General features: G+C 46.0%; 1 protein-coding gene across 8 annotated transcripts in view; it reads left to right on the forward strand.

The window, feature by feature from the left end:
- The window catches only part of KTN1 (kinectin 1), a 75,867-nt gene extending 63,376 nt beyond the window's left edge, over window positions 1–12,491 (forward strand). For 5 of the 8 annotated variants that reach the window (XM_050335453.1, XM_050335455.1, XM_050335456.1 and 2 more), the window contains 6 exons: window positions 1,416–1,487; window positions 2,000–2,083; window positions 4,737–4,820; window positions 5,775–5,867; window positions 10,588–10,711; window positions 11,983–12,491. In XM_050335453.1, the coding sequence (XP_050191410.1) occupies window positions 1,416–1,487; window positions 2,000–2,083; window positions 4,737–4,820; window positions 5,775–5,867; window positions 10,588–10,692 (438 nt within the window). In that variant the 3' untranslated portion in view covers window positions 10,693–10,711; window positions 11,983–12,491. Of the gene's footprint in view, window positions 1–1,415; window positions 1,488–1,999; window positions 2,084–2,303; window positions 2,388–4,736; window positions 4,821–5,774; window positions 5,868–10,587; window positions 10,712–11,982 lie in introns of all 8 variants that reach the window. The other 3 variants (XM_050335451.1, XM_050335454.1, XM_050335459.1) reach the window with 1 other exon arrangement.
- The last annotated feature ends 342 nt before the right edge of the window (window positions 12,492–12,833 follow it).

A 12,833-nucleotide genomic window follows, 5' to 3' on the forward strand; every position in this document is an offset into this window, starting at 1 on the left:
GTTACAGAGGGTGTTTGAGCTCTGTGAAGGCAGGTGTAGAACAGCCCTGGCTGCCTGGTTTGATGTGTTCATGACCAGGGAATGAAAAAGGTGAAGCCTGCACGAGTATAATAGGAGTGATTCCTCACATCAGTGGTATTTTGGTGCTCTGATACTTTACATGGGGCTAAGAGTGATTTTTAGTTTATAAAGGAATGTATTTCCATTAAATGAACCTGCAGAATGGGGGATTTGTCGAAATCTTTAGGTTTGTGTGGCTGTTTCTGGTGTCATCTTCAGAGAAGCAAGAGCAGATAAACAGCACAGGTTGTCAGGTCTTTGGCCATTAGGACAAGTCTGTGTCACAGTCCTGTCATCACAGAATGGTTTGGGTTGGAAGGGACCTTAAAGCCCATCTTGTTCCAACCCCCTGCCATGGGCAGGGACACCTTCCACTATCCCAGTGCTGCTCCAAACCCCGTCCAACCTGGCCTTGAACACTTCCAGGGATGGAAAGTCATTTGCAGGTGATGCAGGAGGCAGCCAAATGGCAAGTAGTAAAATTCATACTGATGAGATGGGAAGCCAAAGGTTGAGAAATGTACATGTGTCCTGTTAATGTGCCCAGGAATATGTTTTTCTGATCCTAATAACTTGGACAGACAACTTCTGTTGAGCACCTGGGTTTTTGTTCCAAGTCTATTTGTGAATAGATACGGACTCTTTGTGCTAAAATTGAAGTATCATAGGATCATAACAGTTTTTTGGAAGCTGTTAAAATACTGCTCAGTCCATTATGGTCAACTAATTACACTTGAAATTGCCTGCAAAGCTTTCCTTTTAGGGAGGCTCTGTTAGCAAAAGTGGGAAGAAAAAAGCCTTTTATGTTTCTTTCCCAGTCTACAATTAAAGTGGGTCAAACTGCTTTTTTTGAAAAATAATTTCCAAAGTATTTCTGCTTAGTAAATTTGAGTGCCAGAGTGTGAGCCTGGAGCAAACAGATGATTTATAAACATCCTGTTTGAGGGGCTTATAGAGGCTGTCAGATCTTGAACTAGAGATGTGCTACCATCTGCTGCACTTACACAGCCCCTAATAAGGCTAAAAATGCTGGGTTTGGGTATATGATGGAGTCTGTTCCCAGCCTAGGAAGGATATTTCCTTTACCATGGCTAATGGACAATTGGCTTAGTCTTTATATTCCAAATATTTCAGTTGTTTAGGCTCTAAATATGTCAAAGAACTTTTTAGGTTGGGAGAAATTAGAGTGTTCCAACATAGATATATTGAATTATTTGAGCACCTTATTTTGTTCAGCCACTGATTTCATCCTCAGCATTTTTAGAAGGGAGGAGCAATCTCATATGTGTGTAAGGAGAGTTTGTCTTTGACCAGCCCAACTAAATATCTTTATTTATATTTTCTGAAAACTGCAGATGAAAACTTCAGTCACTTCTTTGGAGCACGAGGTGGAGAGGTTAAAGGAAGAAATCAAAGAAGTTGAAACTGTACGTGCAGGTGTTTGGGTTTTTTTTTTTTCCCTTGTCTTTGAAGATTTGTGTTACTTAAACACGATTTGGGCTTTGTGCTGTAAATCTGAACTTTCTGGGCTTCCCTCCTGCAAGGAACACAGCCTGTGCTGCAGTTTAATCTGAGCCTTTTGGGCAGAGTTTTTTAAATAAGCAGAGAAGCTGAGTACTGGAAATTGTTCTGTTTTTTTACTTCTGTACTCACCCACTGGGGCCCTTTCTTGTGAGGTTGAGCAGTTTACTGCTTGTCGACAATCTCGGGCTCGATTCTTTTTCTTTTTATCTTTTTTTATTATTATTATTATTATTTTTTCGGAGTGGAACAGTTTAAATCTGTGCTGTGCAATCGCTGCATTCGAAATACTCTCTAAATGTCACGGAATATCTGATAGAAATTTACAGCTAATTATAAATCAAGCAAATGACACCACGAGAAAGCATGGGGTGGGGGGGGGGAAACATCTGTTTTAACTCTGTTTTTCTGTTTCCAGCTTAAAAAAGAGAGAGAACATTTGGAAAGTGAACTAGAAAAGGCAGAGATAGAACGATCCACTTATGTTTCAGAAGTCAGAGAGGTAAACTTAATTGTCCAAGCTGTTCTTTTTTTTTTTTTCATGATTATTTCTTTTGGTTTCCCCAGTTGGCTGGCAAACTAACCCAGTGCTTAGCCCCCCGTGGCTGAGGAGTTTGTAAGCTTGTGACCTTTAGGGTAGAGCGGCACACTTAATAACTGAGCAGAAGAGAAGGGGGCATCTCCTCAGGAGGCAAATCCTAAACCTCTAAACTTCATTTCAGCTCAAAGATCTCTTGACTGAATTGCAGAAAAAACTTGATGATTCATATTCTGAAGCAGTAAGACAGAATGAAGAGTTAAATTTGGTAAGAAGCTCGTTCTCCGTTGGGCACAAACCAGGCTCCCAGCATACGTATGAAGCGGAGACTTATTTCGAATCCTGTCTGTTCTGCTAACCTCTTCAGCTTGATATTTTTGTCCATTGAAATCATTTATGTAGTCTGACTTTGACAATTTGTCTCTCTTCTCTGCTCCTAACAATAGCATGTCTGGTTCTTAAAGACCTTTTTTTCCCCCCTCCCCCCCAAAAGTCTGTAAGACTTTTCGTTCCTGAAACTTCTTGAGAAGATTTGCTGCATAGGCATGTGCAGCAGCAAATGTAATGGCCTTGGAGCAACAAAAGTGGTGCTCTCTTAACTTAAGGATTATTCTCTGATGGTTTTTGTGTTGCCTTTTTTTTTCCCCAAAGCTTTTGAGGATGCGACTGTGGTATCTGTGTTCTGACTGCACAGAGCCTTTTCCATCCTGCTCTGTAGGTACAGAAATTGGCCAAAACCGATGTTAGATTAATTCAGAGTATCCAGCCATTCAGCTGCTGACATCCTGTTGTGGCTGAATAGCTGTGCTGGCTTGGTGCTTGCATGTGAACCAGCGTGTTTGGCTAGAGATGCTTCCAGCCAATAATGCTCCTGTAGCAGCTTTCTCAAGAAGGACTTGGATTAACCGAGGGTAGACCCAAGGATGCATGGTTTTCCAGTCTGAACCTTTCCCCTTCTCCCTTGTTTCACTGATGTGGTTTTTAAGGCTGCAGGAGCAGTCAGATCCTTCCTCTGCTTGTGTTTTTGAACAGTGCTTTCTTGCTTTTGGAGCCAGAATTGGGGAAGGTTGTCTCTGTCACCGTGTCTGTGGGTTTTAGAGTGGGTGGTGGGACAACCTGTCACCACAGGCGGAGCTGATCCCACCAGGGTGCTGCCACTGATCTGACTAGGTTAAAATAGGGGTTTGTTTAGAAAAAAAAAAAAAACACCACCACAGCAACAATCTGCTTAAGTGAATAGTCTGCTTGCCTCAGCAACCAAAGCCTCTCCTTTTGAAAGCGAGGGAAATGGGAATTGAGTGCATATCTTGGAGTTAATCAGTAAACGCCAACCTCTCGAATATAAGAGGCAACAATTTATTATGTCTGTACACAACAAAAGCTTACAAAGCTGAGCTCCCTGCTAGGGCAGCTTGAGTGCAATCTGATGGGGCTGTGAGGAGGTGGGGAACAACTACCTGCATGCAAATGGCTCAGGAATGCTGTCCAGTGGCTGTGAGTGGTTTTTGCAGGAGGCTGAGGAATAGAAACGATGGGATTTCAGAGCAGGTTTCCCATTACTTATAAGGTGAGCAAGAAGATAGGCTAAAACTGCAGAGGAGCTCAACAGTGCTCCTCCAAAATGTAGAATTCACCAGCATTCACCAGTCCAGGCGCTCCAAAGGGGGAAGCCTTCCAGGGGTGAGACAAATATAACGTGCAGGTTTGGAGCTGGTGGGAATTCAGGGCTCTGAGTAGCCTATTGTTCCCTTCTTTAATCTCCTGCTGGCTCCCGAGAAGATTGACAGCAGGAATAGTGAACATTAGCACAGCTCACTTCAGAGGCACAAATCCAACAAAATTGGCACTCGAGCTCCTTGTTAACACTCCTGTTCGAGGCTCGAGCCTCAAGTGCTGTGGCTGGTTCTGTGTGCTGTGTTGTAGTGCAATCAAAATATCCTTTAAAAAGTGTTTATCCTCTGGAAGGCTGCAGTTTAAGGGCAGCCAGTGCGGAGTATTCATCCCTCTTGACTGCAATAATTTCACTTTTTTTTGGATTGAATCTAAACACAATCGACAACTTAATATCCCCCTGTCAGTGATTCATGCCTTGATGTGACATTAACAGATTGGTTAAGTCAACATAGTTGTAGTAAGTGGTGCTTTATTAAGATGACAAGTAGAGCTTTTTAGTTTACTCAGCGGTAAAGAGACTGTTCAGCCTGAACTAGGAAGATGACAATCTACATTTTTCACATATTTGCTGTGAATTAAGTCGGAGTCTGGGCTGACTTCTGTGATAAGGGTGCTGGGGAGGCTTATGCACTGTCAGGGTTGCTAATGCTCCTCCTGGCAGTGCAGTTTAAAAGTTGAAGCCACTCCTAACAAAGTGCCAACCATGTCCTTTCTTCTGTAGTTTCCGTTCTTTCCGTTATCTTCGCGGATGGAGTGTCTCTCTTCCTTGACTGTCCCTGTAAACCTCATCATACATGTCCACTAATCCAGTGTGTGCAGTAGTTGTCAGTAATCTTACTCCCTTTGCAGTCCATGTGCGCTGGTTTAATCCGTGGGACAGGCAGATGAAATCTCTGTGTGTGTGTGTGAGGGCAGACTGAGTTTCTTTACTACTGTTTTGCAGCTGAAAACGCAGCTAAACGAAACACTATCGAAACTCAAAGTTGATCAAAACGAGAGGCAGAAGGTGGCTGGCGACTTGCCCAAGGTAAGCAGAGACTCTTAACAGTTGTAGATAGAAATGCTTATCAAAAACTCCCAAGACCTGTAGTTTTGCTGTGCTGGAAGAGGTGATTTGAGCAGCTGGAGGGACCTGCCTGCCTGGTGGGGTGTCTTGCTCCACTGCGACCGTGGGTGTAAGAGCTCGTGCAAGATACCTGCATGTCTGTGGAAATGATAAAACTGCAACCAACAGCTCTGTTTAATTATCCTTCCCGAAAGACTCCCTCGTTCGTGGTCATTTCATGCCGGTGGGAACAAGTGGTGATGGGGGGCTGACAAATAATTCTTTATTTAAAAAGAAACCCAGCCTAACAAAAAGCTCGTCCCACCGCCCTCCACCCACAGCATAGCCTGAGGCTTTTAAATCCAGTCTCACGTGGCAGAGGGTTACAAGTTGGTTTACGAGCCATCAGCCCACTGACATGTGGGTTACACATCATCTATAACCCAGGAGACTCCAAATACCTGCTCTAATAAGGAATTTAAAATTTTGCTCAGGACAAATTACGTTGGATGTTGACATATGAAGTGAGCTGTGCTGGTGTTCGTGGTATATTCTGTATAAATGCACATCTATGATTAGGATTTTTGAGACCTGCCTGCACTCCTACTCTTGCAAAAAAAAAAAAAAAAATTTTACTGCACAGTTTTTACCTAATAACTTGACATGAGACTGTTAAAGCTTCCCCTGTAGAGTTGCTCTCAGATGCAGGCAGGCTGACATGCAACATGCTGATTGTAAGGAGACATGTCAGTCTTGGCAAATGGGTTGGTCCCTTGAGCAAATCTGGCATAAAACAGATTTCCTCCTGAACACTGATTTTCTGGTGCTCTCAGGGAGATGGGATGGGGGGCTTGCTTTGCTAATTGTTGTGCCTTCCCTGTTTTTCCTTTCTTCTTTTTTTAACTTTTTTTTTTTTTTTTTTAACTCCCTTTGCAGGCCCAGGAGTCTTTGGCAGCCCTTGAGAGAGAAATTGGAAAAGTTTTTGGGGATGCCAACGTTATTGAAAACAGCGACGTTTGCACAGAGTCGGTGAGTGCTTCTTTGAGCCTCCTCTGCTCAGGGGCAACACAAATGCCCTGCAAAGTGGCAACTTTGGGAAGTGAGGTGCACCAAAGGAACAGGATGTGTGCTGCTGGTGGGGAAATGAGGGCTTGGTGAAGCTTCCAGTCCTCGTCAGGGTGGTGTCCTGGAGCTGTATCCCAGGGATGCCTTGGGAGTTCTGCTGTCATCTGGATTGTGTGACCTCTCTCCCGGGGCTCAAATCTGCAAGGAGGAAGGGGAGAGATTCTGTACAGGAAATCTGGGCTTTTGGTGGGTTCTTGATTTGGTTTGGGCAACACTGGGAAGATCCCCGGGCTTGTCCCTCCGAGAAGGGAAAGGGGAAGTTAAAAATAAATCTGCTGATGGATAAATGAGCTTAAAATACTCACTGTTGGGTTGGCCTGTGCTGACATCTGTAACACAGAGAGCCAGTTCTGCATGACCCACAACACCAAGGCAGAGGTTGTCTCTTGCCAGAACATGGTTCCTTCTGGCCAGAATTCGAGCTTCAGCTGGTCCTGGCTCCTGGGAATTTGTGTGGACCTTGATGTGGTCCAGCAGCAAAATCTTGCTTTCCTGAGCTTCAGGAAGGAACAGACCTGAGCTCTGCCCTGTGCTGTGGGTGGGTGACCCTCCAGACTGCTGGTGCTCCTGTATCCTCCAGCAGTGGCAGTGCAGTTTTAGGGTGTGGAATTTGGTGGGATCTCTCTGGGGTGGCCTGTTTTCATGCTTGGATGATTAGTATATTGATGCTAAAAAGATCCACATCGCCTGTGGAGGTGATGGAGCTGTGGCTTTGTCACTGGTGTTCTCCATCTCTGGAAACGAGAGCTTTCACCCCAGCTTCAAAACAGCTTCGGAACAGCTTTCCAGGAGGCACTTGGGAAGGGAAGGCTAAAGCAGACGCTCTCCCAGCACGTTTTCCACAGCTAAGTGGTGTCAATGGAACTCATTACCCATTTTCCTTCTGATGGATAGAGTGGAAGGAAACGCCGTCGTCTGACGGGGAAGGGAGCGTTTGCTGATAGGACAGATAATTTATATCGACTCCTTTCAGCTGCTGAAAGTTAAGTGGCTTCATCAGCTGCAGGAGGAAGCTCTGGGTCCTCTGAGGAATACTTTGGGAAAGCCTTTGTAGTCATTAGGCTGGAATGAAATGGCTTTTCCAGAGCGGTCAGTTGTGGATGCTGATGGACTTTTGCGTGGGCTCACTGTGTTCAAGCCAGGGTTGCAGCTGGGCCTGTGAGACCTCGGGTGTCCCAACCCTGTGAGCTGGTTCCCAGGAGGATGGTAGGTCTGCTGAGCCCTTCAGCAGAAGCCCAGGGGATTTTGGTGACAATCAGGTGCTCTGTGTCCAGCAGGCTGGAGAGAATCCCCCCTCAAACCAATCCCAGCTGTTCCCTCTGCTGTGCATTTGTGGCTTATCCATGTGGTACGTGGGAACAGCGATGGCATCAGCCGTGGCATGTGTGGCTGGTGACTCTGGTGAGCCCTCCTGAGCCAGGTGTCATCAGATGTGCCCTGTGGTGCCCCACATGTGCTCGTTTGACTTGATTGCTTTAGCCTTAACTCACATAACCCCTCTGGCTCTCGCATTGCTTCTCTTCCTTCTCTTCAGCTCCGCGGGCATGTTGTGGAACCCAGGTTTTCTGCCAGAATATCCATGGCTTTATTCTGAAGAGGAGTGTGGAAAAACAGTCCTAACAAACCTGTAATTAAGCCTTCATTAGTAAAAATACATTAATTGTCTAAGCAGCGCTCTTGACAGGTAGCCATTGGCAGAGGCTGGAATTAGAACATTTCCTTTATCTTTTCTCCAAGCCTTTTTTGCTGCCTTTTTGGTTTTGGTTTGGTTTTTTTTTTTTTTGGGGTGGGGGGGGAAGGAAACTGTCTCCCCAGAAGCCTAAAAACCCAGCTGAAAATAGCTCTGAGATCAAAAAAGAAAGTCTTCCAGCCACTTCCACCTAGCAACAGTGCCTCTTTTTTCACAAAGGACCTGAAAACACATGCTCGAAAATGAGCATATTTATTCCTTCTGGGTACTGGAACCAACCCACAAAATTGAGAAATGATACTTGCATAAACCCTCAAACACACTCAGAGGGTTTTCTTTAGATTCCTTTTCTTTCTGTTTAAAAATAGACCATTTGGGTTTTCTAATCAGCTGCTTTGTCACTTATGGGACCAGCTGATGACTAAAGGGGGCCTTTTAGTGTGCTTTAAGGAAGTCATTTAAATTCAGCAGCTTGCTTAGGCACTGAGCTGATTTTGAGGCTTATATCAATTCTAACATGCTTTCCCCCCCCCAAATCTCAGTGTAAAACATTCCATCACTGGAAACTGGAAATGCCATATGTGTGGAACAGTGCAGGGGAATCTGTCCAGACAGTTCAGCACCTGTCTCAGCGAGTGGGTCTGTGATCACAGGGCCTTCCCCACTGCTATCCTCTTCCTCTCTTCATCCCTATATCCCAAAGAGATGGAATCATAGAATCCCAGAATGGTTTTGAGTTGTTTGGAAGGGACCTTAAAGATCATCTCGTTCCAACGCCCGCTGCCACGGGCAGGGACACCTTCCACTATCCCAGGTTGCTCCAAGTCCCATCCAACCTGGCCTTGAACACTTCCAGGGAAGGAATATCCATGCTTCTCTGGGCAACCTGTGCCAGTGTCTCACCACCCTCACATGGAAGGATTTCTCCCATATATTTAACCTCAATTTCTCCTCTTTCCCTTTTATTTTCTCTTTTTTTATGGCAAGCAGGGGCCTGGGGCACAGCAGTGGCTGCATAAGGCAGCTGTGAACTCCTGTGTTAGCAGGAGCTGCAGAGTGACTGTGGTGAGCCCAAATCCACTGGGACCTAGTCAGGATTGGCCCCAGGAGGGTTGGGGATGTGTCTGTAATTCGTGAGTAAACACTACCTGAGATTACTGAGATCACACAAGAGAAGTGAGAGGGAGTAAGGGAGGGAAAAGCTCTTCCCAGAGATGGGGCTGAGAGTGGACTGAGAGGCTCCTTCATTGCTCCTGGTTCCAGTGCTAATGCACAGGCACCCTCATCCCTGGCAGTGTTGGTCAGTGCTGGATTCATTTGCTGGGCTGCTAATTGCCTTTGCCTTTCTGCTCCCATCAGTCTGGATGACATCACTAAGCCAAGTCTCAGCCTTGACAGGCCTGATCTTTTACTTCAATGAGGGTGAAACAGGCTAAGGCTGCCCTAACGCAGATCCCAGTGATTTTTTGCAGTAGGAGATGTTCACCAGTTGTACTCAGCAAGAGCTTTGCTGTGGATTGTTTTGTTCCCCTGTCTGAGCCCGGAGTCGTTTCTGTAACGGTGCAGGTGCTTGAGTTTGATTTACTGCTCACTCTGCATTTCCAGCCAAATGGGAACGGGGAAAATGGCTCTCCCTGAACTCCCTCTAATTTCCCTGGAACTCTGGGGAGAGATTTGCAACCACATAACGCATCAGTCTCGTTCTGTTGGTAGCACTGGTTCAGTCAGAGCCGGGTTGGCCGATGCCGAGCGCCTGGAAACGCCTCTGTGCTCCTGTTGGGAACTGGGTACCTCTGCATGGCTGACACCGAGGCAGAGCTGCTTATTTTTAGCTGTTAAATTTCCAGGAAAAGCTGCCTCTGCAGGTTATCTGCATGTCTGTGTTCTGAGCTGAGTGAGGAGCAGCAAGGTGTGTTTTAGATGTGGAGTGCTCGGTGCGTCTCCGGAGGAGTTAATCAATAAAGGCAATAAAACAGGGATTACACAGCACTGTTGGCTCAGCAAGGCTGACAGGCAGGGAGGCAGGAGGGGAAGAGTCCATCTTGAGTTGTGACACTTCCTGATTAATAAACTGTTGAACACCAGGGGGAATAAAAAAAAAAAAAAAAGGGAGGATTTATTTTTGTTTGAAAACGCAAGCTCAGCACTTTCATTTCAGCACAGGGAAAGCAGCTCTTTGGCTCGTGGTAGCTTTCCTTTTCCCTTCTCTGTTTTGCCTGGTGCTTAGACTGCTTTGTGAAGCCCTCATCCAAGTCACTGCCAAGTGGGCATTTCCCAGGGGCTCGGAGCAGGGTTGAATCTGTGGGATAGCTGGTGGGCCAGCAGCCCCTGTTCTGAGCCTGTGGGTGGGGAAGGGTGTGGATCTCCAGCTGCTCCACATGCTGTTCCACAGCTGGAACTGCCCTGTGCTTGGGTATTACATACTGCTGAGGACACCATCCCACAGATCCTCAGTCAGACCCCCTCCTTGGTGGTCCAGCAGCCTTGTTGTTCCAGCTGTGGGGTCAGAAGTCATCCCTCCCCCTGGGTGCCCCCCAGCCTGTGTTACAAACCACGTGCCCCCGTCTGTGGGGAGGTTTCAGCCAGGCTTGTGGGGATGTGGGGTAATAACCTCCAAGGCTGGGTCAGCTGTGGATACAACACAATTCCTGGAAGCAGTAAATGAAGTCCTGGACAAGGCAGGGTGGGAGCTGGAGGTCAGCAATGCTCTCCCTGGCATTCTCTGCGTGCAGGTAATTCCCTGGAACAGGAAAGGGCTTCTTGACTTTGAACCACGTTGTCATTAAATGTGGCCATAACCCTCTGACTTACAAGAATTGTTCCCATCTGCACAACGAGTTTGTAATTTTATACAGAGGGTCTAATTCTAGGCTTTCTTGGTAATTAGATTGTAAATGAGTTTTTAATGATTTCTTTTTTTCCCCCTTCTTCCAGGAATTGACTGATAAAAGACTAAATGTGGCGGTGAATCTTAACCAGGATGTAGGTCATCTCAAGAAGCTGCTCGTGTCAATAAGCCAAATGCTGGCAAAGGGATGAGAACACTACCAGAGGGCAGGTGAGTGCAGCCAGTTGAACTGGTGGGTGGCTGTTGGGATGGCCACTGGTCTGTGGTGGTTGGGACCTCGATAAAATTTAACAAGTCTGGTGTCAAAATGTGAGGCTTTTTAGAATCATATCGTGGAATCATTGAATTATCAAGGTTGGAAAAGCCCTGTAAGGCCATCGAGTCCAACCTCTAAACCAGCACTGCCAAGGCCACCCCTAAACCATATCCCCAAGTGCCACATCCACACATCTTTTCAACCCCTCCAGGGATGGTGATTCCACCACTGCCCTGCTGTTCCAGAAAAGCCTGACCCTGACAACACTTTTTTTCAGTGAAAAATTTTTTCCTCATGTCTAATTTAAATTCTGTGTGCAAATCCTAACCAGCTTCTCTGGTGGGCCCTGGATTTGTTCCTCCGTGGATCCACACATCAGTTAGCTGAGACTAATCTTGTATCCCCTTCCCTTTCGCCACCTGCTGCTTCAGTGAGCAAGTCACCCGAAGTTTTGTGCTCCCAGAGCCTGTGCCTGTTTTCCTTCATCCCAGCAAACTGTCTACACTTCCATGCTCTGATTGCTTTGGGATGGAGGATATAGAGTAACCCCCTGGGCTTTCACTGAGCTACCAGCACTGGCTCGCAGTGGTCACGGGGAGATGAGTATCTCAAAGCATCAGTCTGGCATGAGCTCTTATCCAATTACAGACACGTGGACAAGGCTTTTATTTTCAAACACAGCCAGTGTTTGGAAACATGGGCCTTTGTGGTTGACTGCATCATGCTGGTAAACTCCTTAAATGTCAGGTTTGGATAAACTTGAAGCCGAGCTTTCTCAGGCAGCTCATGCAGGTTGCGATCCGGGTCACAAAGTGAAGTGTTTGGGTTGAGGGGCAGCAAAGCCTTGGCACTGAATGAGCTGCTACAAGGAGTGTCAGAGCTCCCTCTCATCTGCTGAGGAGGAGGACTTGTTTTATTCCATATTTTTTATGCTCCTGCCTCTGTGACACAGCACCGACAGCACAGCTGGTCTTGAGGCTGATGGGGTTCAGGGTGGGATGAGCCCGGTCTTACAGGACTCCTTATGGGATGGGCTTGGTGCAGGTGGGAGGAAGGGGCTTCCTGCACCTTGACTCTGCTCTGGGAGGCTGTTCTTGCTCAGCCTCCACCATCCTGGCTTGTTCCTCTGAGATTGGTGTTGGCCAACACCGACCAAATGCTGTCAAGGTGTGGATTGGTGTTTGGGAACTGCTCGTCTGACGTGGTGTTTGTGTTTCTCTTGCAGAGTGAAGTCACGGGGGAATCGTTAATTTGAGGATGGCAGAAGGCATTGTATTATATTTTGCCAAATTAAAGCCTTATTTATGTTTTCACCCTTTCTACTTCGTCAGAAACACTGAACAGAGTTTTGTCTTTTTCTAATCCTTGTTAGACTACTGATTTAAAGAAAAAAAAAAACCCAACTCTGTAGACACCTCCAGAGTTTAGTTTTATAATAAAAACAAACCTGTTTGGATAATTAGACCTTTACATTCCTGGAGAGACAGTAAACACATAATCTTTTGTCTTATTTTGCTCAATAAAACTTGTTCAGAAAACTCCAACGTGGTAAAGTCACCAGTGGGATATGACATTTTAATACTGATGTTGTACACTGTTTTACTTAATTACATTTTTGGGATTAGCTGCCTCTGACTTCAACCTCAAGTAAACACTCCTTTTTTTTTTTTTTTTTTTTGGTTGCTAATGTAATCAGTTTTTGTAATGGTGTCAGCAAATAAAGGGATGCTATTATTCAAGGTGTTCCTGCTCTCTTCTTTTAAGTGAATGGGGGTGACTCAGGTGAGGTTTCCACCTCTCCCCTCCCCGAAATGAGCATCAGGCTGCACCCAATGTCCATTGTTTTTGGGCAGTGGAGGAGGCACCAGCTTGAAAAGAGGCAAACTGGGGAGCTTGCCAACTGCAGAGCAAGTTTTTGCTTTAAAGAAAAGGTACTGAGGTTTTAAAAAAAAATACAAGAAATCCCCAGCAAAACCATCATGCAAAGTGTGGTTCTGTTGTGTTATCTTTGGGAAAAATCAGGGAGTAGAAGGGAGATACAGAAGCACTGCATTGTGTGGCAAATCCATGTGCAGA

The sequence above is a fragment of the Myiozetetes cayanensis genome, unplaced genomic scaffold (genome assembly GCF_022539395.1).
Source record: "Myiozetetes cayanensis isolate MyiCay16 unplaced genomic scaffold, myiCay2020 scf6-25, whole genome shotgun sequence".
Lineage (NCBI taxonomy): Eukaryota > Metazoa > Chordata > Aves > Passeriformes > Tyrannidae > Myiozetetes > Myiozetetes cayanensis.